Source organism: Lutra lutra, chromosome X (genome assembly GCF_902655055.1).
Source record: "Lutra lutra chromosome X, mLutLut1.2, whole genome shotgun sequence".
Classification (NCBI taxonomy): domain Eukaryota; kingdom Metazoa; phylum Chordata; class Mammalia; order Carnivora; family Mustelidae; genus Lutra; species Lutra lutra.
In genome coordinates this window covers 95,269,025-95,295,232 of record NC_062296.1, presented here as the reverse complement: position 1 = coordinate 95,295,232, position 26,208 = coordinate 95,269,025, and the positions used below count along the sequence as shown (strand labels likewise).

At 52.1% G+C, this 26,208-nt stretch overlaps 1 protein-coding gene across 1 annotated transcript in view; it reads right to left on the bottom strand.

Moving 5' to 3' along the window:
* PUDP (pseudouridine 5'-phosphatase) overlaps window positions 1-26,208 on the bottom strand; it is a 76,485-nt gene that overhangs the window by 13,351 nt on the left and 36,926 nt on the right. The window contains exon 3 of the mRNA XM_047715080.1: window positions 5,979-6,208. Within this exon, the coding sequence (XP_047571036.1) occupies window positions 5,979-6,208 (230 nt within the window). The remainder of the gene's footprint in view (window positions 1-5,978; window positions 6,209-26,208) is intronic.

Sequence of the window (26,208 nt, the reverse complement as noted above, 5' to 3'; positions counted from 1 at the left end):
GGGAAGGCGCCCCTCCAGTGTCACAGACGTCGCTGCTGGCCTCCCGTTTCAGCGCTTTACGTGGTGTGTGACGTACGCGTCTGTGTGAAGTACGTGCGTACGACGTGTGTGGGGGGGAAGCTCTAGCATGAGCGGGAGAAACACAACTCCCGCGGTGAACGGCTTCACCATGGGTTTGCCGCGAGTCACCGTGAACAGAGCTGAGCAGGAACAGCACACAGGACAGAGTGCGGAGCTCCTGGAGGGTGAGCGGTCTCTGTCATTGCAAAGGAAATGGTGTCACCGTCACGTCTGCTTCTGCGCTTCAGCCTGCGTGAAGGCACCAGGCAAACAGCACGAGCCGGGACGACCCACCCGTGACGGTGAAGCGGAGACGCACGTCCATCCGGCCGATCTGGTACAGGTGTGCGCGGGAGCTACGTCGTGCTTGCTGTCCCGGAGATGACATCGCTCCCGCGGCCCCATCAGCGACACTGCCCAGCGGGCAATTGTGCCTGTGACTCCGGCCAACAGGGTGCTGTTAGAGGACGATGCGACACCTACGAACGGTGCTTAGCCCATTTCTGAATGAGGCCCGCAAACCTGCACGCATGGCTGCCTCGCTCACCCGGAGCTAAAGACAATCCCGCGCGGTCGTCTTCACTCAAGGGCGCCGCCAACGGGGGAGGGTGGTGCCGGAGGTCTGCAGACATGGCAGGGGTGCTGCGCAGGTCCCTAGCATTGAGGATGTCTCTGGGCAGGACGGTGGGACCGAATCTGCAGAGCAAGGGAGCCACTTGGGCAGGAAGGGAGGACCTGGAGCAAAGCAGCAGGTCCCAGGCGAGGCCGTGACGGGCTGGAGGGCAGACGCACCAGAAGGCGGGACAGACAAGGCAAAGATGTCGGCAGACAAGACCACAGCGCCTGGTGTGGGTGCAGGTCCGGGGTGAGAACAGCATTGGAGAAGCAGAGACAAGCTCGTTCCAGCAAGGAGGGAGGCCAAGGGAGCTCTGCAAGCAAAGGGCGTGGAGTTGGGCCTGCGAGAGGCTGAGCACAGGAGGCAGCAAGGAAGGGACAAAGGGTTGCTGGAAACAGAAAAGAGGACGTTTCGGGGTCAAGGAGTCCAGAACACGCTCCAGTGGCTCGAGTATGACACTGCACAGAGGACAATTGAGAACCAACAGCGGCAGAAAGAGGGTTTTTGTGAATGCTCCGTGTCTTCCACAAAGCACAGGCTCCTAGAGAATTCAGCTGCTGTAAGGGCTCTCCCTGGGAGTTTTCCAGCGGGAGAAAGTTGAGACTTAGGTGCTGCAGAGGCCAGCAGCGGGCAGTACCTGCGTAAGAAGTCACCTAAACATGACGGCACTGTCATCAACCTACCACGTCTCCCACCTGCTCTATGAGCGCATTTAGTTTTTCTGACGGTCCTTGACCCTCCTGACGGGTCCCTCTGTCTTTCTCCAGCCTCTATTAAGATGGTATATAAGCCCCATATGCCAACGGCCACTGTGAATCACATTTTTTCTGTGAACTGCCACATCCATTAGTGAATAAAAATCTGTCTTGTCTCTTACTCGGGCCTTTTGTTGGTTTAATTTACAGGCACCCAATACGGAATCTAAGAGAGAGTATAGGAAATGTTTTTTCTCCCTGATGGGAATTTGGAAAACAATCTAGTTCGTGGAAACTCCAAGGAAATCAAGCGTAATAGGTAGGTTCCATAATAGAAAACATAAAAGGGTAGTAACGGAAGGTAATATTCAAGATAGTTGACTTTTTTTTTTTTTAATGCCATAAGGGAGGGCTTGGTAAACCATGTTGCAGGAGACATTAAGTAATCCTGAAACCGCTGTATTTTGCTCAGTGATTATGAGAGACAGGAGGACAAAGTGGTCATGAGGCCTGGCCAGCAATGGTGGACTCTGCTGGGTCCCTGAGGGCCCTGGGGGAGGCAGACCATGAGGGCCCTGTGACAGTGCTCACCCCAGAAGCTGCTGCAGCACGGCTATGCCCGTACCCGGGTGCTGGAAGTGGGAGGCGACCTCAGCAACATGCACTCACGCAAAAGACCGAGGGCCCCGCACAGCTCCCCTGGCCACCGACCTAACTTCAAATCTGACCCAGCAATGCACGTGCTGGCTTCCCATCATTCTGGGAGGTAAAGACGTTCTCCACAGAGAACCAAAGATGGCAGGAGCCCTCTGACAGCCCACGCCTGTGTGCAGACCTCGGGGACAGAGACGGTGTATGGTAAAAAGAGGTACTGAGAGGAGTTCCTAAAGGCACATGCTTCTTTGTCAAGAGATCAGGAACAATGCATTAGCTGCCCTTTTCCTACACTGGGAAGTCAGCTCGGGTGATTCCTTTTGTCACCGAGAGGACGGTCTCAGTTCAGCCAGGGGGACATTACGCAATAAGAAGTCACCAACCAGGGGCGCCTGGGTGGCTCAGTGGGTTAAGCCGCTGCCTTCGGCTCAGGTCATGATCCCAGGTCCTGGGTTCGAGCCCCACATCGGGCTCTCTGCTCAGCGGGGAGCCTGCTTCCTCCTCTCTCTCTCTGCCTCTCTGCCTACTTGTGATCTCTTTCAAATAAATAAATAAAATCTTTAAAAAAAAAAAACTCACCAACCATAATGTGTTTATCATTCCTTTTTTTTTTTTTTTTTTAAGTCTTTTGGTATAGAAACGCTTAATGTGCAGAAGTTTGTTGAAAACAAAGTAAACGAGGAATAAAACAAAAACCGCCCTGGAACTCAGTTCTTAACATTAGCACGAAAACTAAAATATGCCAAGTAATTACGACTACGCTTCTTGGAACTGATTTGGGGATTTACTCATAGTAAGTGTCAACCCAAGCAATCCCGAGTCCGTGGCGCCATCATCCTTTCCATTTTGTGCCAGACACGTGCATAGCCGGGGGCGAGGAACTTGAACGGGGAGCTCACACCGCCCGAGGACCCGGGGGTGACTCCCGCCTTGTCTCCCTCGACCCGCCTCGCAGTGTGGGGCCGGCCGCTCCGTCTGTAAGGCTGCAGGAGCACGTGTGCTGCGGGATCCAGAGCACAGGTGACCACGTCCCACGGGGTCTCAACCATCGGGGCGGCTCCCACCCGCTGCGCGCCTCCTTGGCACACGGCACGCACTCAGTGAGGACTCGTTAGTGCTGATGACGGGTTGGGGGCACTTTCTGAGATGGGACCATGTTTGCTTCTCTTTAGCACAAAAGAATGACACATGCGTAGTTCAGAAATAATCATTTCCGCGAGATCGTGTTTGATGCCAGCTCTGTGGGCATTTTCTCCCGGTAAAATGGTAAGGAACATGTTAGTGTAATGTCTCCCTTTGACACCGCTTGTGTTTTTCCTCCTTCCTACTAGTACCGCTGCACCTAATTAATTGGATGACACCCACAGCATAATAAACTCCCGCTGGCGACGGGGAGTCTCTCCAGCGACTTAGGAATCACAGGAAATGCCCTTGAACTTGGCAGGCGCACAGCTGCCACGGGCAGGCGCTGCCTCGAAAAGAAAGCAGCCGGACGTGTTCGAAGAACCTTTTCCTATTCCAACAACCCTCTTCGCAAGTGCTTCGCGTAGGAGGCAGGAGAAGGAGCCCGAGTACCAAGTTAAGGCTGTGCCCACAACAAGGGGCCTGTCCCAATCTCCCTGCAGTGTTAGCACGTGCAGGTCACCGACGAGAAAGCCCCAAAGCCTGGACCCTCTTTGCCTCAGAAATACGACAAGAAAGGTTGCATTTCTGCGAGAGAAACACACGCGTCAATAAACGCGGATTAGCAACAAGGGTAATGCCCAGCACAGTTTACGAGCTAAATTGCCGTGAAGATATGCAAGTGCTCATGTTCCTCTGACAAGTCTGAAACAAACACTGTCGGGAGAAGAACACGGGGACAGGCCGACCATATGGAGCCCTGAGTTCACACGGCCGCGGCGTCCTCGCTCTCCATGGTATCGCCACGAACGCTTTCCTGCAAAGCAAGCAGGATAGCGAGCGTGCACCTTGCCTAGAAACCCTGTTTCCCCACCCACGGTGAAACATGGAAATGCCACATTTCCACGGATACCCTGCCTTGCGAAGGAGGGACAGCGATCGCGGGAAGACACGGAGCTCCTCTATCCCGCTCACGGCCTCCGCCGCACCAGCGGCTCTGCGGAGGGCCAGTATCCAAGCTCTCATCAGCTCTGCAGATCCCACTGAAAGCAGGGGCCGCAGACTCTGAGCGGCTCTGCGAACCCGTCTGTCCAGCACCCGTGGAGCTTCACGTCACTTGTGAATCAACAGCCACGTACGCCCGACAAGGCAAGGGGCTCTTCTCGTGGGGGGACGTGGTCTTCTGAAGGTACACACCCTCCAGAAAGCGAGGGTCTTGGGGAAAAGAAGACACGGCCGTGGAATTTGTGGGATGCCAAGCACGCAGGCGTCTCGATGCCCTGAGACATGAAGGAGACACAGGCTGTGGCCCGGGTCTGTTCCGCCAGCCCTGCAAGGGGCCCCTCTTTCTGTCCATGGCTTCGGGACCCGGCCACTGTGGGCTCGCCCCATCACAGAACCATCGAGCTGGACTCATTGATGACATCTGAACCCGCCCGCATCCATGTAAGAGGCGCACATATCTCACTGTGGCCCGGTCCACGGTATGTGAACCCCGACTCACTCATAATTACTGTCTTCACGGGTCAAGCTAGTAAGCGGAACCGGAGCCAAACAAAACAGACCACAACACACACGGAACGGATCGAGGAAACGTGCCCCAGCCCCGTAGCTTCAGTGCAAGGAGGCTGTGAGTCCTTCTTGTCATTATAGCACCCGGGATTTGTGTCAGAAAAGGGCCTGCCTCCATCTCGGGCTCTCTGGTGACTGAGAAAAGAACGATCATGAAGTATTCTTCCCTGAAGTGACAAAGTAAGGAGCCAACTCCAACCCAACGTCCTACAACCCAGGAACCAACAGAAACACTGTCACCTGAGCAGTGTTCTTCCTGCCGCTAGCACGCAAACAAGAGAAACCAGACTCTCAATCAGTCCCCACGTCCTTCTGAAATCTGCAGGGACGCACAGTCAGCCCTCAGCCTGCCTCCTCTCCACACTGTCTCCCTGTGTTCTGGAATCGCAGGGGCGCACAGGGAGGCTCATCCCACCCCCTGCCCACACTATCTCCCTGTGTTCTAGAATCTGCAAGGGCGCACAGTCAGACCTCAGCCCGCCTCCTCTCCACACTATCTCCCGTGTTCTAGAATCTGCAGTGGCGCACAGTCAGACCTCAGCCCGCCCCCTCCCCACACCATCTCCCGTGTTCTGGAACCTGCAGGGGCGCACAGGGAGGCTCAGCTCTCAGTCCCAACAAGAACAGTGCAGGGAGGAGAATCTGAGGCAGAGCTGTACCCATACTGTCCACCAGCTGGACACGTGCTTCCCGGTGGCTGACACCCCTGCCCCATCTCCACTGTGCACCCTGCATGATGAAATACTGTGCACAGGCGGGGGGGCGGCCCTGGACCACCAACCCCACCCGTGCCCTCGGCCTACAGACAAACAGAAGCCTGGAAAGCTCAGCACAAAACCCAAGGTCACTGTGAGCAGATACCCTGCAGGAACAAACCCGCGGTACAAGCACCTGTGGGGGCGGAGCGAGGGTTGCTGTGAGCGCTGGAGTCCCATCGCTGTCGCAACCAGCACTCTCCTCGAAGGCTGCTCCTGGCCAGTACTGGTGCGGTCCTGCCCCATCCGCAGAGCCCCCTTCCCTGCAGCACGTCCACCGGGCTGTCCCACACAAGCTAACGTCCCGTCCGCGCATCCAGGATCACTGGCCTGCTGACCCCTCCCGTCAAGCTGAAGGGACCTGATCGTGTCCCTGTCCCTGGGCCACACCCCAGCCCCGCTCTCACGGTGGCTCTCCCACAGCAGGTACAAGGCGCTCCAGTTGTGGACCAACCCTGCTCAGGGGCTGCACCGAGCCACGTTTCTCCTCGCTGGGGGCCTTACCTTGTCCACGGGAGGCGGAGGAGAAAATCTCTTCGCACAGGCTAGGAAGATGTCGGGGTCCGGTTTCCCATTCTTCACTTCGGGGTCATCGCCCAAAACAATGTGGTCGAATAGGCTGAAGAACTCCCTGTGTCGACTGGTCTTCATCTCAAAGGACACGCAGCTGGAGCTGGTGGCCACGGCCACGGGCACGCCATGCTCTCGCAGGTGGTGGATCAGCTTCTCCACGCCTGGGGAGGAGAAGGGAGAGCCTTCAGCTTCAGCGAGGTGGAGGAGGGCAGGGCCATACCCCCTCTCCCCCCGGGGATGTGGTGCCAGCTCTGGGACCTTGACTCTTTGCTGCCCGTTCTGCGGGACGATCTGATAGGACACGGACTGTCTGAATGGGGTTCAGGGCGCTGCAACACAGCTACTCAAACCAAACCTCGGAAAGCCATTTGGGGCTTCGCTACATCATCTCCCAAAGTAACCGAAGGCGATTTTACTGGAAAGCAACACCGCCTTGTCTGCCGGTCCTGTTTTGTTGGAAGGTGGAAACCAGGCCCAGTGAGCCCAGGGAGGCACCTCTGCACCTGGTGAACCAGGTTTTGTTTTGTTTTGTTTCCTAAAGCAATGAATTGGCAATGATTATGCTGCTGGTATTTTCGGAGAACACTCGTGTGCTACTGAAGGCATTTCAGTCATCCGTCATACAGCTGGGGAGAGGGAACCCCGAAAGGGCTCCTTCCGGAGGCCCAGCACAAGGGCCGGAGCTGAAGAAAAGCTGTAGGGCTACCCCATAAGGCCACAGAGGAGAAAACACCGCAGAGCCACAGCAGGAGGGCACAAAAGGGTAGGACACTTGCCACACTCTCAGCAACGGCGAGCCTCCCGTGCGGGGACACGGAGCCAAATACCATCGGAGAGAGGTCTGGTTATCAGACACGTGTCCGACACAGCAGTACTGGCCACCTGGAAACCTTTGCTGAGTGTGCCGGGAGCGTCTACACCCACACAGAGCACTAATGACCTGAGACAGTCTCTTAAACAGTCGTGTAATCATTACTGCTGGAGGAACTGCACGAGGCCATGTCCCTACTTCCTTAATTGCTCCAGAAAACACGGGCACACCCATTTCTTGTTCACACGCCTAAAGCAAACACTGTGAGTGCCTGACCTTTATGCTTCCTTCGAAGGAAGGTGTGGATCCTAACTCGGCACCAGGACAACATGAAAACTTTTTTAGAAAGAAAGTGAAACCTAGCACTGTGCTGGACGTGAAACTCGCCATGTCTGACATCCAGTCGAGTCTCCTCCACACCTCCACAGGGCAGACAAATATAGCGTACGGCCAGGAGGAAAGACCCATCAACAGAAATGAACACAGACATGGCCGAGACGAAGGAATTAGTGGATCAGGACCTTCTGGAAGCTTTATAAACATCACTAATACGGCTACGTGAGAGACTATCAGAATGAAAAAAAAAAAAGTGATAGTCTATTACATACTCTCTACAGAAAACTGAAATATAATATTCGGGCAAGTTAAAAATAGATGGATGTTTATGTATATAAATAAAACCCATGTATTTTGTAACTACTATCAAAAGCAGGGTTAGCTATATGAATAGCAAAAAAGTATGTTTTAAAACAAGGAATGATGGGGTGCTTGGGTGGCTACGTGTGTTAAGGGTCTGCCTTCAGCTCAGGTCATGATCCGAGGGTCCTGGGACTGAGCCCCGCATTGGGCTCCCTGCTCAGCGGGAAGCCTGCTTCTCCCTCTCCCATCACGCCCCTGCCTATGTCCCCTCTCTCACTGTCTCTCTGCCAAATAAAAATAAATAAAATTTTAAAAAAAGAACAAGGCATGACAAGTCTCAGAGATAACTAAGTACACTTCATAATGACACGTGGGTCAGCGGATCAACAAGACGTCATTCTAAATGTGTATGCATCCGGTAACACAGCTGCAAAACACGTAAAGCAAAAACTAATGCACTGAGCGGAAAAACAGACCCAGGTTTCAAACTCCCGTCACTAATGGACAAAACAAGTAGACAGAAAGGAGGGTGCAGCAGACTTCAAAACACTACCGGGCCACGTAAGTGAATTGACGTTTATGCACCACTTCATCCAAAGCAGCGGAATAGAAATGATTTTCGAGTGCACCTAGAACATTCAACAACATAGAGTGTGAGTCCATAAGCTATGAAAAATTCTAAAACGTTTTACAATAATTGAAATCATTCAAAACATGTGCCCTGACCATGAAAGAATTAAAATAGTTATCGATAACTGAAAGGTAGGTGGGAAGAAGGATCTGGACAGTAAGCAACACATTTCGATGTAAGACATGAGTCAAAGATGGAGTGACAAAGGGAAATTAGAGGATCTGTGGTAGAGAACAAAAAGCGAACGTATCAAAATTTGTGGGAAGTGGATAAACCATTGTTTAGAGGAAAACTGATGGCACTAAAGGCTTATACTACTGAAGAAGATGATGGTCTAAAACCAGCAATCTAAGTTGTCCCATTAAAAGAACTAGAAGAGGGGCGTCTGGGTGGCTCAGTGGGTTAAAGCCTCTGCCTTCGGCTCAGGTCATGATCCCAGGGTCCTGGGATCGAGTCCCACATCGGGCTCTCTGCTCAGCAGGGAGCCTGCTTCCCCCTCTCTCTCTGCCTGCCTCTCTGCCTGCTTGTGATCTCTCTCTGTCAAATAAATAAAAAAAATAAATAATATTTTTTAAAGATTAAAAAAAAGGAAAAGAAAAAAGAAGGAAGATCCAAATTTAACAGTGCTAGTAATCAAACAGAAGACATTGCCACAGATTCTTAAATCCATCAAAAGGATTAAAAAGTATGGAACGAACCATGAGAGACTGTGGAGTCTGAGAAGCAAACTGAGGGTTTGGGAGAGGAGGAGGTAGGGGGATGGGTGAGCCTGGTGGTGGGTATTAAGGAGGGCACGGATCGGAGCCTGCTTCCTCCTCTCTCTCTACCTGCCTTTCTGCCTACTTGTGATCTTTCTCTGTCAAATAAATTTAAAAAACTAAAAACAAACAAAGAAAATAAATAAATAAAAAAATAAACAAAGCATGAACCCTTGGCTCTCTCTAAAACACAAGGGAAAAGAAAGTTTTGCTGAAAGTGTTCTTTTATGCTATTCATTAAAAAAAAAAAATACAGTTTCTATCATGTGACGTAATCCCGTCCACATTGCTAGCTCCGTGAGTGTTTTGTCCTGCACGTAACGTAACGGAAGAGGCGTACACAGACCCAAAGGCTCAGCAACTAGCCTATGTGGGAGGGGCTAGATTCGACGTCTGTATTGATACAGGAATGAATCACAGGGGGTTCTGTTTCCCAACGAGCCCCAGCGTCCTGAGCGTCCTGACAGTGGCTGAGACCACGGTGAACAGGAAACCCGAGAGAAGGATGTGACCACAGTCCTCTGCGGGGACATCGGGCAAACGTCCATCGAATCTTCACACTCAGGATTATCGTCTACCAAAGAGCAATGACCAGCTTTGCTCGCGGAGCTGCTCCCTGTGAGTGCAAGGACACGGTCATGCACGTAAGATCACCTCGGTGATCTACTCCCGGACACGCACGACGGTAAGCCCTAGACAAATGCTGGCCACTGTCAGGATCATCAGATGGCACCGGAGGATACGTGCACGATGAAACCATTCGACTCCCGGGATACGAAACTGGCTCACTCCGTAGAAACAAGTTTCGCATCTTTTAACGACTGGACAGCAGCTTTCTCTTATGCAGCCTCTGCCCCTGAGCCGTCAAAGACTAAAACCGTAAGTGCAGTTCTGCCCTGCAGAGAAGCTGGTTAATTAAGTGTATAAATGAAACCCAGCTAAGAGCTTCTGGCCCTTGGTGTGCTGAAGTCGTTGAAGGGAAGGGCAGGAAGACAGCTACTGCTACAAACAGCTCTCGGACGATTCATCTACAGGGAAGAAACACGAAATGTGAAGAATCAGCGGTCTTGATGGGAAGAAGCTGTCCTCGTCCTCCTAAAGACCTAAGATTGATGAGAGAGAACACGGACGCTGCCACTAAAATGGATCTGGAGAAGGAAAAATGTGGAAAAGATTGAGAACTGACAGGTATTTTGAGAATGGAGGTATTTCTTGGGAACTCATGCACCGAGTGGACAGATCCATGCACATCCTCCTAGCTCAGACCTCGTGTTCAGAACCTCACTCTAAACACAGACCTACGGTGAGGAGGTAACAATGTGGGGGGAGGGGGGGAGATGAAAGTCATACAGACATGTGCATGCCAGGAGGAACGGTGGAGTGGGTGTAGAGTCTGGAATTCGGTAGAGTTAGGCCCAGGAAGTTGTGTTGTCAGCTGTGAATGCCCCCAGCTACCCATAACCAGACACTGATGCTGTCCGGGGACCACAAACACTATGGAGGACTCGGCCCAGCCTACACCTTCTACACGTGCATCCTGGGGACAGTGTATGGCCCTCTTCACCCAGACCCACCCACGCGTAAGGGGCTGGGGCAGACCACCTCTCCTGGAAGGTGGCTTTCACAGTCACGGGGAGGGTAAGCAGGCTAACACCTGGGTGTGAGAGATTCAGTCTGGAGGGCTGACTGGTGGCCCCCAACAATCATTTGGGGGAGGCCCCCTGAGATCATTAGTCTAAGGATCTTATTTGGAAAGAGATATGATTAAGGACCTGGAGAAAAAGATCATCCTGGATTTAGGGTGGGCCTTAAATGCAGCGGCTCGCATCCAACCCCCAGACCGGGTGGCTTTTAAACTACTTATTTCTCAGGAGTTGTGGAAGCTGAAGTCAGGATAAAGGCAGCACAGATTCTGACGCTGGTCGGGTCCTCTTGGAGCACAGTCACAGTCCCTGTGTCCTCGTGTGGGGGAAGGGGTGGGCTAGCTCTACAGGGTCTCTTTTCTAAGGGCAGTAATCCCACTGGTGAGGGCTCCATCCCCATGACCGGCTCACGTCCTGACAGCCCTACCTCCTAATACTTTCACACTGCGGGATTAGAGATGCCAGCTATGAATTTTGTGGGGGGCACAAACATTCAGACCATGGCAACTGTGTCCCCCTAGTAGGAGAGACAAAGAGATGACCCTGTGTGGACAGATGTAAAAGACGGAGACTTGCAGCCACAAGTGGGTGTCCGCCTGGGGCCCTCAGAAGCTGGGACGGACAAGACGGATCCTCCCCTGAGTTTCAGGACAGGTGTGTGGCCCTGCCAAAGCCCGATCTGGGATTCCTGGTCTCCAGAACCGTAAGAACATAAATCTCTGTTGTCCTACGTCACCACATTTGGGGTCATTCATTACAGCAGCTGCGGGAAGTTAATACATGGCCCCCAGGTGGCAGAACCCCTGCAGGAGACCAGAAACGACACCTTGACTCGGAGCAGAGAGTGAAAGTCATGACCGTAAGGGCGACGGTGCACCGGCGACATTCCCGCAATTGTTGGCAGTCCAGGAAAGACAGAGCTCGGGACGGGGAACGGCAAAGGAACAAACGACGTCACAGATGCTCTCCACTGCAGGAGCATGAGGCCCTGGGAATCCCTAGCTCCCGACTCCAAGACCCAGAGAGCAGGCAGGGGGCAGTCCGTCCCCTGAGGTGAACAGCGGGGAGGCGTGGAGGGTCCCGGGAGGTGGCGGAGCCGTGGTTCTCAGCAGGGGTATGCTGGCACCTGTCCTCACTCCGAGGAGACACTCGGCAGTGTCTGCACTTTGAGGGGACGGATTTCTTGTCGGGGTCTGGACGCGGAAGGCCCAGGGGCGGTGTGTTCAGAGTCCCGGGAGATCAACAAGAACGGACTCCACGTGTGCACTCTAATTCCTTCTGCCCTAAGCATGGGGACGGGGACGGAGACGACGGCACGTTGTACCCTTGTGCCACGATACAGGATTTGAAGGACAAACCCTTGTTCAGTGAGGCAATGCAGGTGAAGGGCTCCCCTCCCGGGAACTGATGCTTCACTGTGAACACGGCCCGGGAGCACGGAAATTTCCATCTGCCTCCTACCACATTCAAGGGCCCGCGACAATGATTTCCTGAGCTACCGTTTCATTTAAGGCCCTGGTTGTCACGCAAGAGAGGGGTATCGGCTCCCATCCCTGCTGGGGCACATTCAACAATGTCTTCAGATTTCTGGTTTGGGTTGTCACAACCGGGGAAGTGACTGGTCCAGACACATGGGGGGAGGCGAGCAGGGAGGCTGGTCAGTATCCATCATACGGCGGACAGGACTCCCCCCACAGAACGATGCATGTGGCCCCCAGTGTCAGTACTGCTGAGGCTGAGAAGCTCGGTCGTGGCATGAGAAACCCTGTTTTGGAAATTCCTGCTTCGAAGAAGAAGCTGGGCTGTCCCTGTGTGTCCAGCATCAGAGCACGCCTGAGGGTACGAGAAGGAAGAAAGCAGAACAGTGCTGTCCGTGCTCCTCTGGTCCAGAGTTTCCAGCCTGGAGAGGGGTCCGCGTGCCAGCAAATCCCATTGTGATAATGACAGTGTTTCATATCTGCCCCCCCCTTTGCTGTAACTCAGCTACTGTCTGAGGTCACACTGACCTGGCCCGAGCCCCCGTTTCCCAGGTCCTGCGTGGCTTTCAGTTTCTTCCACGGCAGACAGAATGCCGGATCATTTATAAAATGGGATGGGGTGGGCTGTCCTTTTCACATGGTTCCAGGCAACAGAGTGTCACTGGTGTGGACTGGATCCTGCTGAAATTCCCCACGTTGGAGCCCTGAGCCCTGGTGGGTTGGTGCTGGATGGGAAGACTTTGGGACGTGACTGGGGTCCTGTGAGGCCATGAGGAGGAGCCCCCGAATGAGATCGGTGCCCTTATAAGAAGAGGCAGGCACAGCTCACCACAAGCTCACCATGCCGGTACCCAGTCCTCACACCTCCAGCTAAGACGGTGACAGATACGTGTCTGTGACGGACGCCATCCGTCCACAGGACATCAGCACGGCGGCCAGCGCTCAGACACAAAGGTGAAAACATTATGCCCAGGCTGCACCCCAAGTCCTGGAAGATGCTGGATACAGTTAACGTCCCTCCTCTACTAACCTGGGCAGAGGAGGGAAGCTGCCCTCCCTTCGGGGGCTCAGATGCACATCCCCAGGGGACCCAAAGCAACAGGCCTTTCACATGCACCATTTACAACCTTCTCACCCCACAGTGAAGCCCTCGAGGCAGCCAGGCCTGCAGAGAGGACCCCCATCAGGATTCTGGGGCATACAGAATATACGCCCCAAATTCATATCTACCCACAGCCTCGTAATGTGACCCTATTTGGAAATAGGGTCTTTGCAGGTGTAACTGGTTAAGAATCTGGAGATGAAGTCATGTTGGATTTACAGGGTGAGCACAAAGTCCCACAACTGGTGTCCGGAGAAGCAGAGGACGCAGAGATGTGGGGAGGAAGCCACGTGAAGGCAGAGGCAGAGATGGAAGGGACACGCGGCCACAAGCCCAGGGATGCCCGGTGTCCCAGCACTAGGGAAGGGGCAGGAAGGACCTTCCCTAGTGCTGGCTCGGGCACAGGTGGGAGCCTTCCTAAGTGAAAGCTGTCGTCGACTGTAGGCCTCTCCTTGGTGGGCCTCGCAACGTCAGTGTTTGCATCTTTGTCACGAGGTGACTCAAGTCTCCGGAGAAGAGTGGTCTGGGGTCTTCTGGGTTGTTGAGGGGAAGAGGCCGCAGGGAGCAGATGTTCCCTTCATTCCCAGTGGTCTCTGCACCCTCCAGGAGACCTCCTATTTGCCGTATGAAGCCTCTGTGGTTTGGCGTCTGAACAGAATCCTGTGCTCTGCTGGGGAGGGGGAGGGTGGTATCTGGGATCCAGAAAATGGGGCAGAGGACCCAGGGGCCCAGCTCCCTGGCATCCAGGATTTCTACCCACCCTACAGGGCTACTTGCCCGGTTTCGTCCTGCCTTCTGGGAAACACGCACCTAGCGTACCGCCTGTTTTTAAACGGGAAGAGTCAAAGAAGAGTGTATTGTGACCCTCGAAAATGATCTGAGATTCCAATGTCAGTGTCCACACAGAAAGCTTTGTGGGAGCACGGCCACCCCCAATTCCCATCTGTGTGGACTGGGGCTGCTTTCAGCTCAAAGGGTAGAGAGGTAAGTGGTTGACACGATTCTCATGCGTGGTTTATAAAGCCAAAAAAGCAGAAACACTTTGCCAACCGCTGCTACGTAGCAAAGAGACCTTGCGTGTGCACCAGAGGAAAAAAATGAGGAAGGGTGGACAAAAAGAGGTCTGTTTCGTCGGGAAGGAAGCCAGCCAGGCCCTGGGATCTAACCCTTCCACGTCTCAGACAGGGACGCTCGGGAGAAGCATCACAGTTCACAGGGGCTCTCCAAGAGGCCTGACCAGGGAATTACCATTTTAGAAAATGATTCCACAACCCAATGCCTTTTTCCAGCATATCTTTAACTACACCATTTCATTGCAACTAGAAAGGGGCAGAATTTTTAAATCTGCAAAGTTATTTTCTTCATCGTATGACATTTAGTCTGTAGGCATCTCTACTGGGCAAAAACCATGTGTATAAAAATTCAATCACTCTGATAGAGCAGCCTCTTGAAATCTCCTCATTTAACTGCCATTTAATGTGTGTAGAAAAGGAAATCAGTCAAGTAAGAACCGTATGACCCAGAGACCATCTGGGTTGGGCCACACATTATTTTCTGAAATGTGGGACATTCAGAAAAGGGCCATTTCCAGCAAGTTAGGTAGTAAAGTGACACTTTGATCACATGCACTGTTCTGCATTTAGACTGTCGACTCACAAAGGCATTGGGTTTCCAGACAAGGAGATCATCTGTTCCCAGAGGATCTGGAGACATCCTGGAGGTCCTGCTCTCTGCCCTGAGCACCAGTCCCAAGCTCTACCCACCTTGGCACACGGTCGTCTCTTCCATCCAAGGGACACACATTGCCCTTCCTAACTGCTGACGTCACCTGGAAAACTCAGAATCAGCTGTCTCTGCTTCCCAAACGGAGTCAAGACCACTGTTCTGTGTCACGTAAAGGAGGAGACAACAGGAAAGCAAGTCTCGTCCTTGCTTTGCTTCTTCCACCCAAAAGAAATGGCCCTGAGTGGTTGTCAAGCGCCTTGGGAGACTCCAGTAAACGCTGGAGGGTCAGGAGCCCAGTGCTTACACAGCCAGTGACGGGGATCCTTACAGAGACCCCGACAGGTGCGGCTGGCTGTCAGTGGCCACCAGAAGTCGCAAAGGAACGCGGGGCAGGCTGCTCTCCCTGGCGCACCTCATCACCTGACTGGAGAACCTTGGGCCTCCTAGGTTTGCAGGGATTCCAGAAAGACAGAGACACTCTTTTAAGAAAAGCATATTGAATTTCAATATTTTCTTCCATCTGTCTTGTTAGTAAGTGAAGAGACTGGCCAACTACCCTTCACTCTTTCACAACGTGGTTGGCGTACTGAGACTCACACGGTTCCAAACGCATGCACGGGGTGCCTGGGGGGCTCAGTCAGTGAAGCCTCTGCCTTCGGCTCAGGTCACGATTCCGGGGTCCTGGGATCGAGTCCCGAGTCAGACTCCCTGCTCAGTGCAGAGACTGCTTCTCCCTCTGCCTTCATCCCTCTCCCACCTCCCGACTTGTTCCCTCTCTCTCAAATACAAGCTTTAGGGAAAAAAAAAAAACAAAAGAACACGTATAACTCTTGACTCTCCCCAAAATGGACTCCAAAGAGTCTGCTGATAACAAAGTCAATCAACACGTATTTAGTATGTGATAGGCATGATATACTGTGTTCTTACATTACAGTAAGCTGGAGACAAGAAAGGTGAGTAAGACAATCATATACATTTAAAGTACTGTACTGCATTTGCAGGGAAAAAAAAAAAAATCCACATCTAAGTGGACCCGTGCAGGTCAAGCCTCAAACGTATTTCTAAACATTGACAATTGTGGAGAAAAATTTCATTCTGTGCCTTTGTTTATTTGATGGAAAGCTGCTTAAAGTCTTAATTTTATTTACTATGAACCACTCTTAAGGTTGCTGCTTTTAAGGACTTGTCGCTACGAAATCAATGTACAGCACAGCTATTTAAATAGTCTTTTATTTATAGCCCAAGAGAAAAACATCACAGGAAATGCTGATGGCTCACCGAGTCTTTGTGAGTCTCTATTATAGCTCTGAATAATGAGATAAAACTCTATAAGTTCTCTTACACGAGGAAGCGCTAGGAACGTTATAAAACGAAGCCTAAAATGAGGCGTCTGGTCCCCCTCAAAGCCGGTGAACTCAGCGTTCTCCATCACGGTCATGAGCTAACGGCCCGTGAGTGCACAGGCCCAGAGCTCACTGTTGCCTCGGCTTCTCCAAAGCCGTGCTCTGCCCTCACTGATACAGGAGCCCGGTGCTGCTGACGTCACGGAAGGAGCGCAGAGCTGCAGATGACACGGACGTCCAGGACACACTAGGGTTTCCAACGTCTGCACACGGATGTGGTAACGGAAAAGAAAGGTGGGCACCTTCCAGACAGCTCCCATAGGCAGCGGATTCATTCTGCCTGCCTCGTGCATCCAAAAATGCGACCAAAACAACGGCAGACCCTACCCTGGTGACCCCCGGATAATGCGAAAGTGATTCTCCCGATTTGCAAGGAGCACAGTATTAAAACAGGATGGTTTCCATCCTCGACTGTTCCTCTTTGCTGGCTCTTTGCATGGATTTCAACTATGTGGCCAGAGTTTCCGTCGTGATGTCTGGGTTGATGCCCTTTTCTGTGAATCAAATATAAAATTCCTGGGGCGCCTGGGTGGCTCAGTGGGTTAATCCTCTGCCTTTGGCTCATGTCATGATCTTGGGGTCCTGGGATCGAGCCCCGCATCGGGCTCTCTGCTCAGCGGGGAGCCTGCTTCCCCCCCCCTTCTCTCAGCCTGCCTCTCTGCCTACTTGTGATGTCTGTCTCTCTGTCAAATAAATAAAATCTTTAAATATAAAATTCTTGCCGTTTGAGTCCGTGCTGCGTGGAATGTCTGAGAGAAGGAGGCATCGAGGGTTCCCTGGGTTCCGGTGTCCGGCGTGCTGGGCAGGTGCAGAGAAAGGGCTGGAAAGGGATGCAGGAACCATGCGCTGAGGGCTGTCTGCTTTCAACCGGGGAGTCGCCCACGAAGGGCCCGGTGCCGTGCTCGAGAGTTCATGTGACCCTACTCCTGACAGTGGGACCCATTCGGCACCACGTGGCCGCTCCAGGGGACACGAAAGAAGGGTTTCCAGCCGAGCACACTGTGTAATCCGGCCTGGGGCTGAGGAGGCGTGTGCCCCGTCAGTCACGTGAACATACTCTAGTGCACCGTCACGATGTCTTTCCACCTCACCGGCCCAGGAGTTTCCGCAAAATACAACTATGTCTTCCTCACAGGACTTCAGACATTTTAGAAAACAAACGTAATTTTTCTTTATTATGCTAAAATACATGCGACATACAATTAACCGTACTTTTTTTTAAGATTTTATTTACTTATTTGTCAGAGAGAGAGCAGAAGCAGCAGGCGCGATAGATAGAAGGAGAAGCAGACCCCCGGCTGAACAGAGAGCCTGATGTGGGACTCGATTCCCCGACCGTGAGATCAGGACCTGAGCCAAAGGCAGATGCCCAACAGACAGAGCCACCCAGGCACCCCTAAAATTGACTATATTTTAGTGGACAGTGCAGTGCCCTTAAGTACATTCTCTTCTTGTTCAAGACACCGTTAGCTAGTTACCGGAATGTCCCATTTCCAAACCGAAAGGCTGCCCCCGTTAAAGGCTAAGGCTGCATTCCCCCTGCCAAGGCGGTGGCGCCCACACTCCTCCTTTCTGTCTCTGTGATGGGATGGCTGTCCGTGCCTCTGGGACTGGAAACCCTCAGCGTCTGTCCTTTACTGTCCGGCTCAGTGCGCTCAGCACCATGTCCTCAAGGCTCGTCTGTGCCGCAGCAGGTGTCAGAACGCATTTCCAAGGCTGAAGAATACCCCTTGTTCGCATCCACAACACAGTGCTTATCCATTCACCCACCAACGGACCTTGGGCGCTCCCACCTTTGCTGTAACCAACCCTTACTTTTGATTTCTTTAAACAAGAAATGTAATTTTTAATTTCTTGAGCAACCGTCATGGAGCCCCAGTGGAAGTATTGTGCCCATGGTGAACTGTATCTGTGAGACAAGGCGGAAAACTGATAACATGTATACGCTCGCTGTCTCTGCATACAGTGTATCCCCGTGAGGGCGGTCAGCCCGCTGGAATGGGGCTGTGCCAGAGGGGGCACACCTGGCAGCCATCCCGAACCGCCGCTCATTGGTACCACAAGTCGCTCTGCACGTCCACCAGGTGCGACCCAGGTGCGCACTTTGCAGTCCTGAGCAGAGCACCTGCTCCTAACACACCCAGAGCCTCTCCCTGGGGCCTCGAAGCTCCTCTCCCAGGCCGTAGGCGGCCCAGCCGGCCCCAGTCTCTTAGCTCTGCCCATGAGAACCTTCATTTTCTCCCGTCTTGAGTAGACAAGACTTTGAGGCAAGGATCTCTTGTATTATCTTATCCTCTCAAGTACTTAAAAGTCTGTGGGAAAACCACCACACATTTTACAACAGAAACTGTAATTCCTTTTTTGTTTTAAGATGTTATTTCTTTAGAGTCAGAGCAAGAGCGAGCACACAAGCAGGACGAGAGCCCCGTGGAGGGAGAAGCAGGCTCTCCGCTGAGCAGGGAACCTGACACGAAACTTGATCCCAAGACCCTGGGGTCAGGACCTGAGCTGAAGGCAGACGCTTCACCGACGGAGCCCCCCAGGTGTCCCAGAAACTGTAATTCTTTGAGAAAAACATTTACGACCACAGGCATGTAATGTCTAGGATTCTAGAGAGTAAAGACATTTATCTCATTTTCCTTAGTCTAGAATATCTCCATTATTGTTTAGTAAGTACCCGTGAAAGCAGTTAGCAGCCTTTCAACATGGAAATTTTAAACCCAGAAAGAAATCAGGTCCGTATACAACATCAGAGAAGGTGGCGTATTTAAGGAAAGGGGGAGGAGAAGTTCCGAGGTTTGCCAGTTCCATCTGACCAGCAAGTAATCCCTTTCTCCGGCTCCTTCCCACACCCTGCAATGACCATCTTCCTGGATATGTGCCTGACGTTCTTTCTTGAAGAGAAAAGCAGCGCGGGGTCATCGGAACGGATCATCACGGCCGTTCACGGATGATTTTCCTCGTCACCTGTCACGTGTGTCCTTTAATTGTGCAAGGTCAGCGGACGCAGCGAGCGTCATTACCAGGAGCGGGCTCCGGGCTTAGCCTGCAAGGCTTCTCCAGGGCGGCGGAATGGGCCTGGGGTCCGGGGCCGCCGCAAACGTCAACAGGAGAGGCCAAGTCCCTGAGCAGCTGGGACTTCTCGGCATGCGTTCTGCGTGGACTTGGAAAGGACCGCGCCGCGTGGATAGCAGCCCACGACAGGCTGTCACGTTTCCACGTTACTGCAGGATGCCGACCTCCTCCACGTGAGGCCGCTGCCACGTGGTGGGAGCAGCTGCGTGCTGCGGCCAGAACTCCACATTCTGGACTCCGTGCCGGGCCCTGAAGCCACCGTCTGCAGCCTTGGGGCAAGGAGCTGAAGTCCTGCAGGCCCCGAGGCCACCCTGGTGCACGACACACACAGTGTGTTCTGGGGTTTCCCAGGCTCCGTGTTACTGAGACAGGCAGACCTCGGAACACGCACAGCACCAGCTCATGTCTTCTTCCAACTGCACTCAGCCCGGGACTCGGTTAGGACCTGCAGCACGATAACGGCACCCCGTAACTGCTCAGGGGCAGGAAGCCTGCTCCGGGCACCTCGTGAGCAAGGGGCGGCCTACAGGTCACAGGATCACCAAGGATGCTCACCGAGCCTCCTGGGAAGAGCACAGTCCTCACTGCCTTCATATCTCTCTCGGTCTAAAGGCAGTGTTAGATGATCAATTTAAAGAATTCAGAAAGTTTTCATGCATGGCGCCTGGGTGCCTCAGTGGGTTAAGCCTCTGCCTTCGGCTCAGGTTATGATCTCAGGGTCCTGGGATCGAGCCCCGCATCGGGCTCTCTGCTCAGCAGGGAGCCTGCTTTCCCCTCTCTCTCTGCCTGCCTCTCTGTCTGCTTGTGACCTCTGTCAAATAAATACATAACATCTTAAAAAAAAAAAAGTTTTCATGCCATGAATCCTGTCCGTAGTTTCTACAGATGCTCGTGAATGGTTTTACTCTTTCACGGAGCGTGTGAGTGCGTGTGTGTATGTGTGTGTCCACACAAACACAGAGGCCGTGTGAGGGCTCCGGAAGGACACCCCTTCCCAGGTGATGAAGGACTAAGGAATGGTTATGTCCACGGAGTAAAAGTTACGGGGTTTCCAAAGTCTATTACGAGAAGCAGGCATCATTTTGGTAATTACAGAAACATGAAAAGGAGGGACATTGTGGTGGTGACTTGTTACCATGAAGGGACAGTTTCCAGACTTAGGACTGTCCTTTCCTGCTACGGTGATAAACTTCACGTGTGAGAAACCGTCCTGAGACTCGCCGACCGTCCTTGTACACTGCCGTGGACTGCTCTAAGACTCTTCACCAGGGCAACCGTACAGCCTCCAGCCTTCAAGTACCCGCTGCTCATTCGGTTCCAGCCCTGGATTCTCAGGTGAGCATTAACTAGTGCCACCATCATGGGACACGGGGCCGGTGGTCCACTGAGGCCCTCAGACTTTGCCTGAGCTGAAGTCCTTATACCCGGCCCCCCTCTAGCCCACCTCGCCCCCCACCTCCTCACCAGTTGACATAAGGCCGCAGGGACAGCCCCCGCCCCAGCAGGGTTTCATTCTGGCACAACTCTTCTTCCAGATCCCACTGGTTCCCCAGCCTGAGACTCAGGAAAGAGAGGAGCTCCACACCAAGGACGTTCCTGAACGGAGCTGAGAGCCCTGCCCATGTCCTCCTCAAGCACACCAAGGACGAGAGGCCGGCTTCCAGGGGTCACAGAAGCAAGTCCCTTGCTGCCTGACATAACTCCACACCCACTCCTTTCCACCTGGAACAGCCGTGCCCTCCTTGCTCACCTGCCCATACCTTACACGTTGTCCTCAGTTTACCCCACGTCCAGCACCTGCGAAAAAGCTGCCACTGTGCCAGGAAAAAGAGCCCTTATTTTGTTTCTGTCCACAGCCTGTCTTGAATTTCTGTTTGGCATGAACTATGCTCCTGCGGGGTTTCACTCGCGTGGCTACGTACGTCCCCTCAACGGACTACACACCCCACGGGGAAGGTCCCCCAGAGCACCACCTCGGCACCAGACGCACGGAAGGGCTCAGGGAGGAAAGACAAATGTGACGGGACGGCGCCCAGGGACCAAAAGCCTTCTTGCCCACCTGCATGGTGGCAAGCACAGGCAGAAGAGGAGGGAGGCTGTCGACAGCCCTGCTGATGGCCCCCAGGAGCTGAGGCTGGAAGAAACACAAACAAGGAAGCTGGGAGGAAAAGAAAAGGCGCACACTTTGCGTCACATGGAAGCCCACAGGATGAGACAGGCTGGCACACAGACGGACTCTGGGAGCCATGGGACAAGGGCCCCCACGGTGCTGAGTCAGGCGGCTACATGAATGGCCGTTGTCTGTCCATGAGGCTGAGCAGAGACGGAGAAGAGATGACACACTTCTCAGCCCAGGTGAGGACTGGATGCGGCCTGGGGAAAGGTTCCACAGACACTCCACCCTGTACCTGCACTTTCCTGGGGGGACCTGAGCCAGGACCCGAGCTCCAGAAACACTCGGGAGAGCTCAGTGGGACAGTGGGGACTGATCCGCCACACACACCCCAACCTCAGAGGCCAGGACACCTGGTAGCTCCCCTCCCTTAGTCGCCCCTCCCTGCAGAGAAGGCCTGGGCGCCACACCGTTGGCTGTCCAGGGGACCAAGGTTCTCCTCAGGGTGATCTCGTAAATCTCGAGGAGGGAGGAGGCCCAGAGGGGCCCGTGTGTGAGGACCTGGCCTTGTCACACTCCTCTGAACTGGCCCAGCGCCCATGCCTGAGGCTTTCACTTGGGAAATCCCACAGCCAGTGGAAGAACAGAACAGGGAAGCCTTCCAGACGATGCTGTACCATGAAAGGTACCTCTTTTTTGTTACTGGCTTTCTAAGCCAAATTATCACACTGACTAAATTATGCAAAAATACATTATTGCATCGATCTCGAAGAATCCACGGACGAAGGAACTGATCGGAAACAGAATGTAGGTAACCGACACCTTTCAGAGGGAATACTACTGAAAAGGTTTTCCTGTATGCCGAGTCAAGCATACATTTCAGCATGTAAAACCACATCTGCTAAAGCCCCAGAAAACATACAGTAGATGAACCAGGTTCGGACAGTTTTCTACACTGTTGCCGCAATGTAAAAGAGCTCTGTTTCCATAAAATAAACCCTTCATAACGGGTGGTTCCCGTTTGCCTATGAAGTGGCGTACAAAATGCCTACAGAGCACACTGCTCCCAAGTATTTCCTGCTGGGGACGTCCGTGGCCCACTCCTCCAGAAGGGACCCTTTCTACACCATCTATGATGCAGCCCTACTGACCTGAGAAGGGGCCTCGTCAGTTCCCCCTGTGTCTTTAAGCCCAGTGGGTCAGCCCTATTCTCTAGGCAGGCAGAGACACACCCCTGCCTCATAATAGGGGGCTGTTGCCTCTGGTGATGCGCCCAGGGAAGGACACACCCCGCACCATACTTGGTGTGGGGTGGGGGGGGGGGGTCCTGCCCCTGGTGATGATCCAGCAAAGGACGCATCCCTGCATCATAATCAGAGGCTCCTGCCCCTGGTGATGGCCCTGGGGAAGGACACAGGCCTGCATCACCATTGGGGGCTGCATTCCCTGGCAATCTGCCATCCATTCCTCCAATTTAACTTGCTAAATACCGGTGTGGGCCTCAGCTCTCACCTTGAAAGCAGGAAATAATGAATGCCCGTGAATGAATAATACAGCCTCCCGACAGGCAGCTTTCTCATCGAATAAACCCAAGGTGACGTCCAGGACCAAAACCACCCCAGCAGAAAGGACCTTCAGAAAGAGAAGGGATGAAAGTCGTCAGGGGTTATGGGGTCATCCCCAGTTTAACAACGGGAACAAAGCAGGGAGTGAACCCAATGAACACCAGATCTCGAAAGAGGACGGTGGCCACTTCCTGCACCAGGGCTCTGGGAGGTCACCTTTGCGGCGGATTTCAGGTTCGGCTCAGGCACTGAGACGGCAGGTGGGGTGTGGAATGGGAGGGAGACAGGACGAAGCATGTGTTTCAGGGCAGAAAGCTTTCCCCTACGTTCTGCGGGGCTCATCAGAATCAAGTAAGGTATCTTGAGCTTCCTATTGCAATTGTACCAGCCTCACCGACGACAGCGGGTAAGAGAGCAACAAGTGGTAGAGAAGTCAGCTAGGGAACTTCTGCAGGGCTCAACTCTCTTCCAAGGACTAGCTCCTGCCTCACTTTCAAGGCAGAAATTTCTGGATTTGGTGATCTTCTGTGATTATCTCTGAGTGCAGAGGATACCTAAGTCATTGTGAAAGTCAAATGGGAACACTGCGACTCAATTCGCCACATAGAGGTCAGGACATAGACGTCTTAGCGTTCTAGGCCACACCAGCTGCGGCAGTTTGAGCTCCCATGTTCTGGGTCCCGCCGTGGAGCTCAACTCAAGGATTTCTTAGAATATGGACAAGAATGCAAGAAGGAAAAGCACTTCAGAGGCCTGGGTAGATAAGAAAACAAAAAACGGCATTTGCATAGCTAACAGTCGATGGGTGCTCTGGTGTTAAACAATGAAAGATAATCCAGGTCAAATGGTAAGTGTGTGGACAAATCCTTAGCTAGATTAACTAAGAAAAACAGGAGAAGGCTCAAATAACTAAAATCAGACATGAAAAGGAGGGGACATTAAAACCAGTGCCACAGAAATTTAAAAGAAAAAAAGGATTTAGGAGAACAGTATAAAAAAGTGTATGCCAAGAAATGGATAAACTGCTAGAAACATACGTCCCTGTGTCAAGATCGAATTAAGAAACAGAGAGCCTGACTGGATATGAAATACTAAGGACATGTGTTCAGCAATCAGAAACCTCCCAACAAAGAAAAAGCCATCACCCATGAAGCCTGCCGCACAACCAAACAGGAATTAACACCCATGCTGCGCAGACTCTTCCAAAAATTTGAAGAGGAAGGTGTGTTTGCTCATTCTGTGAGGCCGACATTACCCTCATATGAAGGCAGACAAAAACACGACAAGGAAACTGAGAGCAATCATGAATATTGGGGCAAAAACACTCGATAAAATATTGGCATTCCGGTTTCAGCAGCACCAGGACTATACACCGTCACCAAACGGAAGTTATTCCTGGAATGCACAGATGGTTCATGACACACAAAAACCCACGTGACGCACATGAACTAAATGAAGGACAAAAACGACATCCGCTGACATGGAAAAAGCAAACGGACAAAAGTCGACACCTTCTCATGACACTTAGCAGTCAAGCTGGGAAAAAGAAAAGCCCACAGCTCACACCATCCTCAACAGGAAAAGGTGGAAAGTGCTTCTTCGTAGATCAGGAACAGGGTAACGGTCCTACGCATGGTACTGGAAGACCTAGCCGGAGCAATCAGGCAAGAATGACAAGTAAGAGTCATCCGAGAGGTAAATGAAGACGTGAAGTGATCCCTGCTCGCAGATGACCGTGACCTTACACGAAAAAAACCCTGAAGGTTCCAAACACACCCAGACTGTTAGAACTGAAAAACAAATTCAGCAACATTTCAGGACACAAAAATCAGCACGCAAACATCGGTTGCATTTCTGTATAGTGACAGTGAACAATGTGAAAAGAAAGTTAAAACAATTCCATTTATAATGCATCAAAAATGAACCCAGAAGATGGTGAAGGCCTTGTACACGGAAGCGACAAATCACTGCTGAGAATCATTTAAAAACATGATACAAATAAATGGAAAACATCCCCACGTTCGTGAACTGGAAAGTCTGACACGGTTAGAATGTCCACACTCCCCAAACCGATAGATATGCAGATTCAAAGCAATCCCTACCAAAATCCCGGGGGCGGTTTTTTTTTTTTTTTTTATAAATTCAGAAATTTACCCTAAGATGTATGCAGACCCTTAAGGGACTCTGAACAGCCATAAAAATAGCAGAAAGGAATACTAGAAGTCGGACGTCTTGAACTCCTTGAAGGTACATTACAGAGCTCCAAGAATCCAAGCAACGTGGTGCTGGTATGAAGACGAACAGAACAGAACGGAAAGCCCAGAAGTGAACCTTCTCATACACGGTGGAAGGATCTTCAACAAAGATGCTGAGACCACTCGAGCGGGAAAGGATGGCCTCTTCCACAAAGTCCCACCCAAGCAGGACTGCTGGGTATCCACATGCCAACGAGCGACGTTCACCCCTTATAGGACACACAAAGATGAACCTGAAGTTAACAGAACACCTAAAACTATCCCATTCCTAGAAGAAAACGGCGACACCTTTACGAAAATGGACTTTGTGATGATGTCTTGGATCCGACACCAAAAGCAGAGGCAAGGAAAGCAAACATAGACAAATGGGACTGCGTCCAACCTAAAAAAATTCTGCACGTCCAGGGACACCATCAAGAGGGTGAAAACGTAACCCATGAAATAGGAAGAAAAAAAAAAAAAGCTGCACATCATGTGTCTGATAACGGGTCTATCCAGAACTTCACCAACAACCTATCTACAACTTAACAATGAAAAATTAACCCTATTTTTTTAAATGGGCAAAGAACTTAAAAAGATATTTCTCCAAAGAAAATACAGAAACAGCCAAAAGCAAGTGGACTGATGCTCCACACCATTTATCATTCGAGAAACGCACATCAAAACGACAATGAGGGGCACCTGGGTGGCTCAGTGGGTTAAAGCCTCTGCCTTCGGCTCAGGTCATGATCTCAGGGTCCTGGAAACAAGTTCCGCATCGGGCTCTCTGCTCAGCGGGGAGGCTGCTTCCCCCTCTCTCTCTGCCTGCCTCTCTGCCTACTTGTGACCTCTGTCAAACAAATTAACAAAATCTTAAAAAAAAAAAAGACAATGAGTTGTTGCTTCACACACCTTAGAATGGGTACTAAGGACAACCAAAGACCCACAGAAAATCATTAAGTGTTGGTGAAAAGGCAGAGAAAC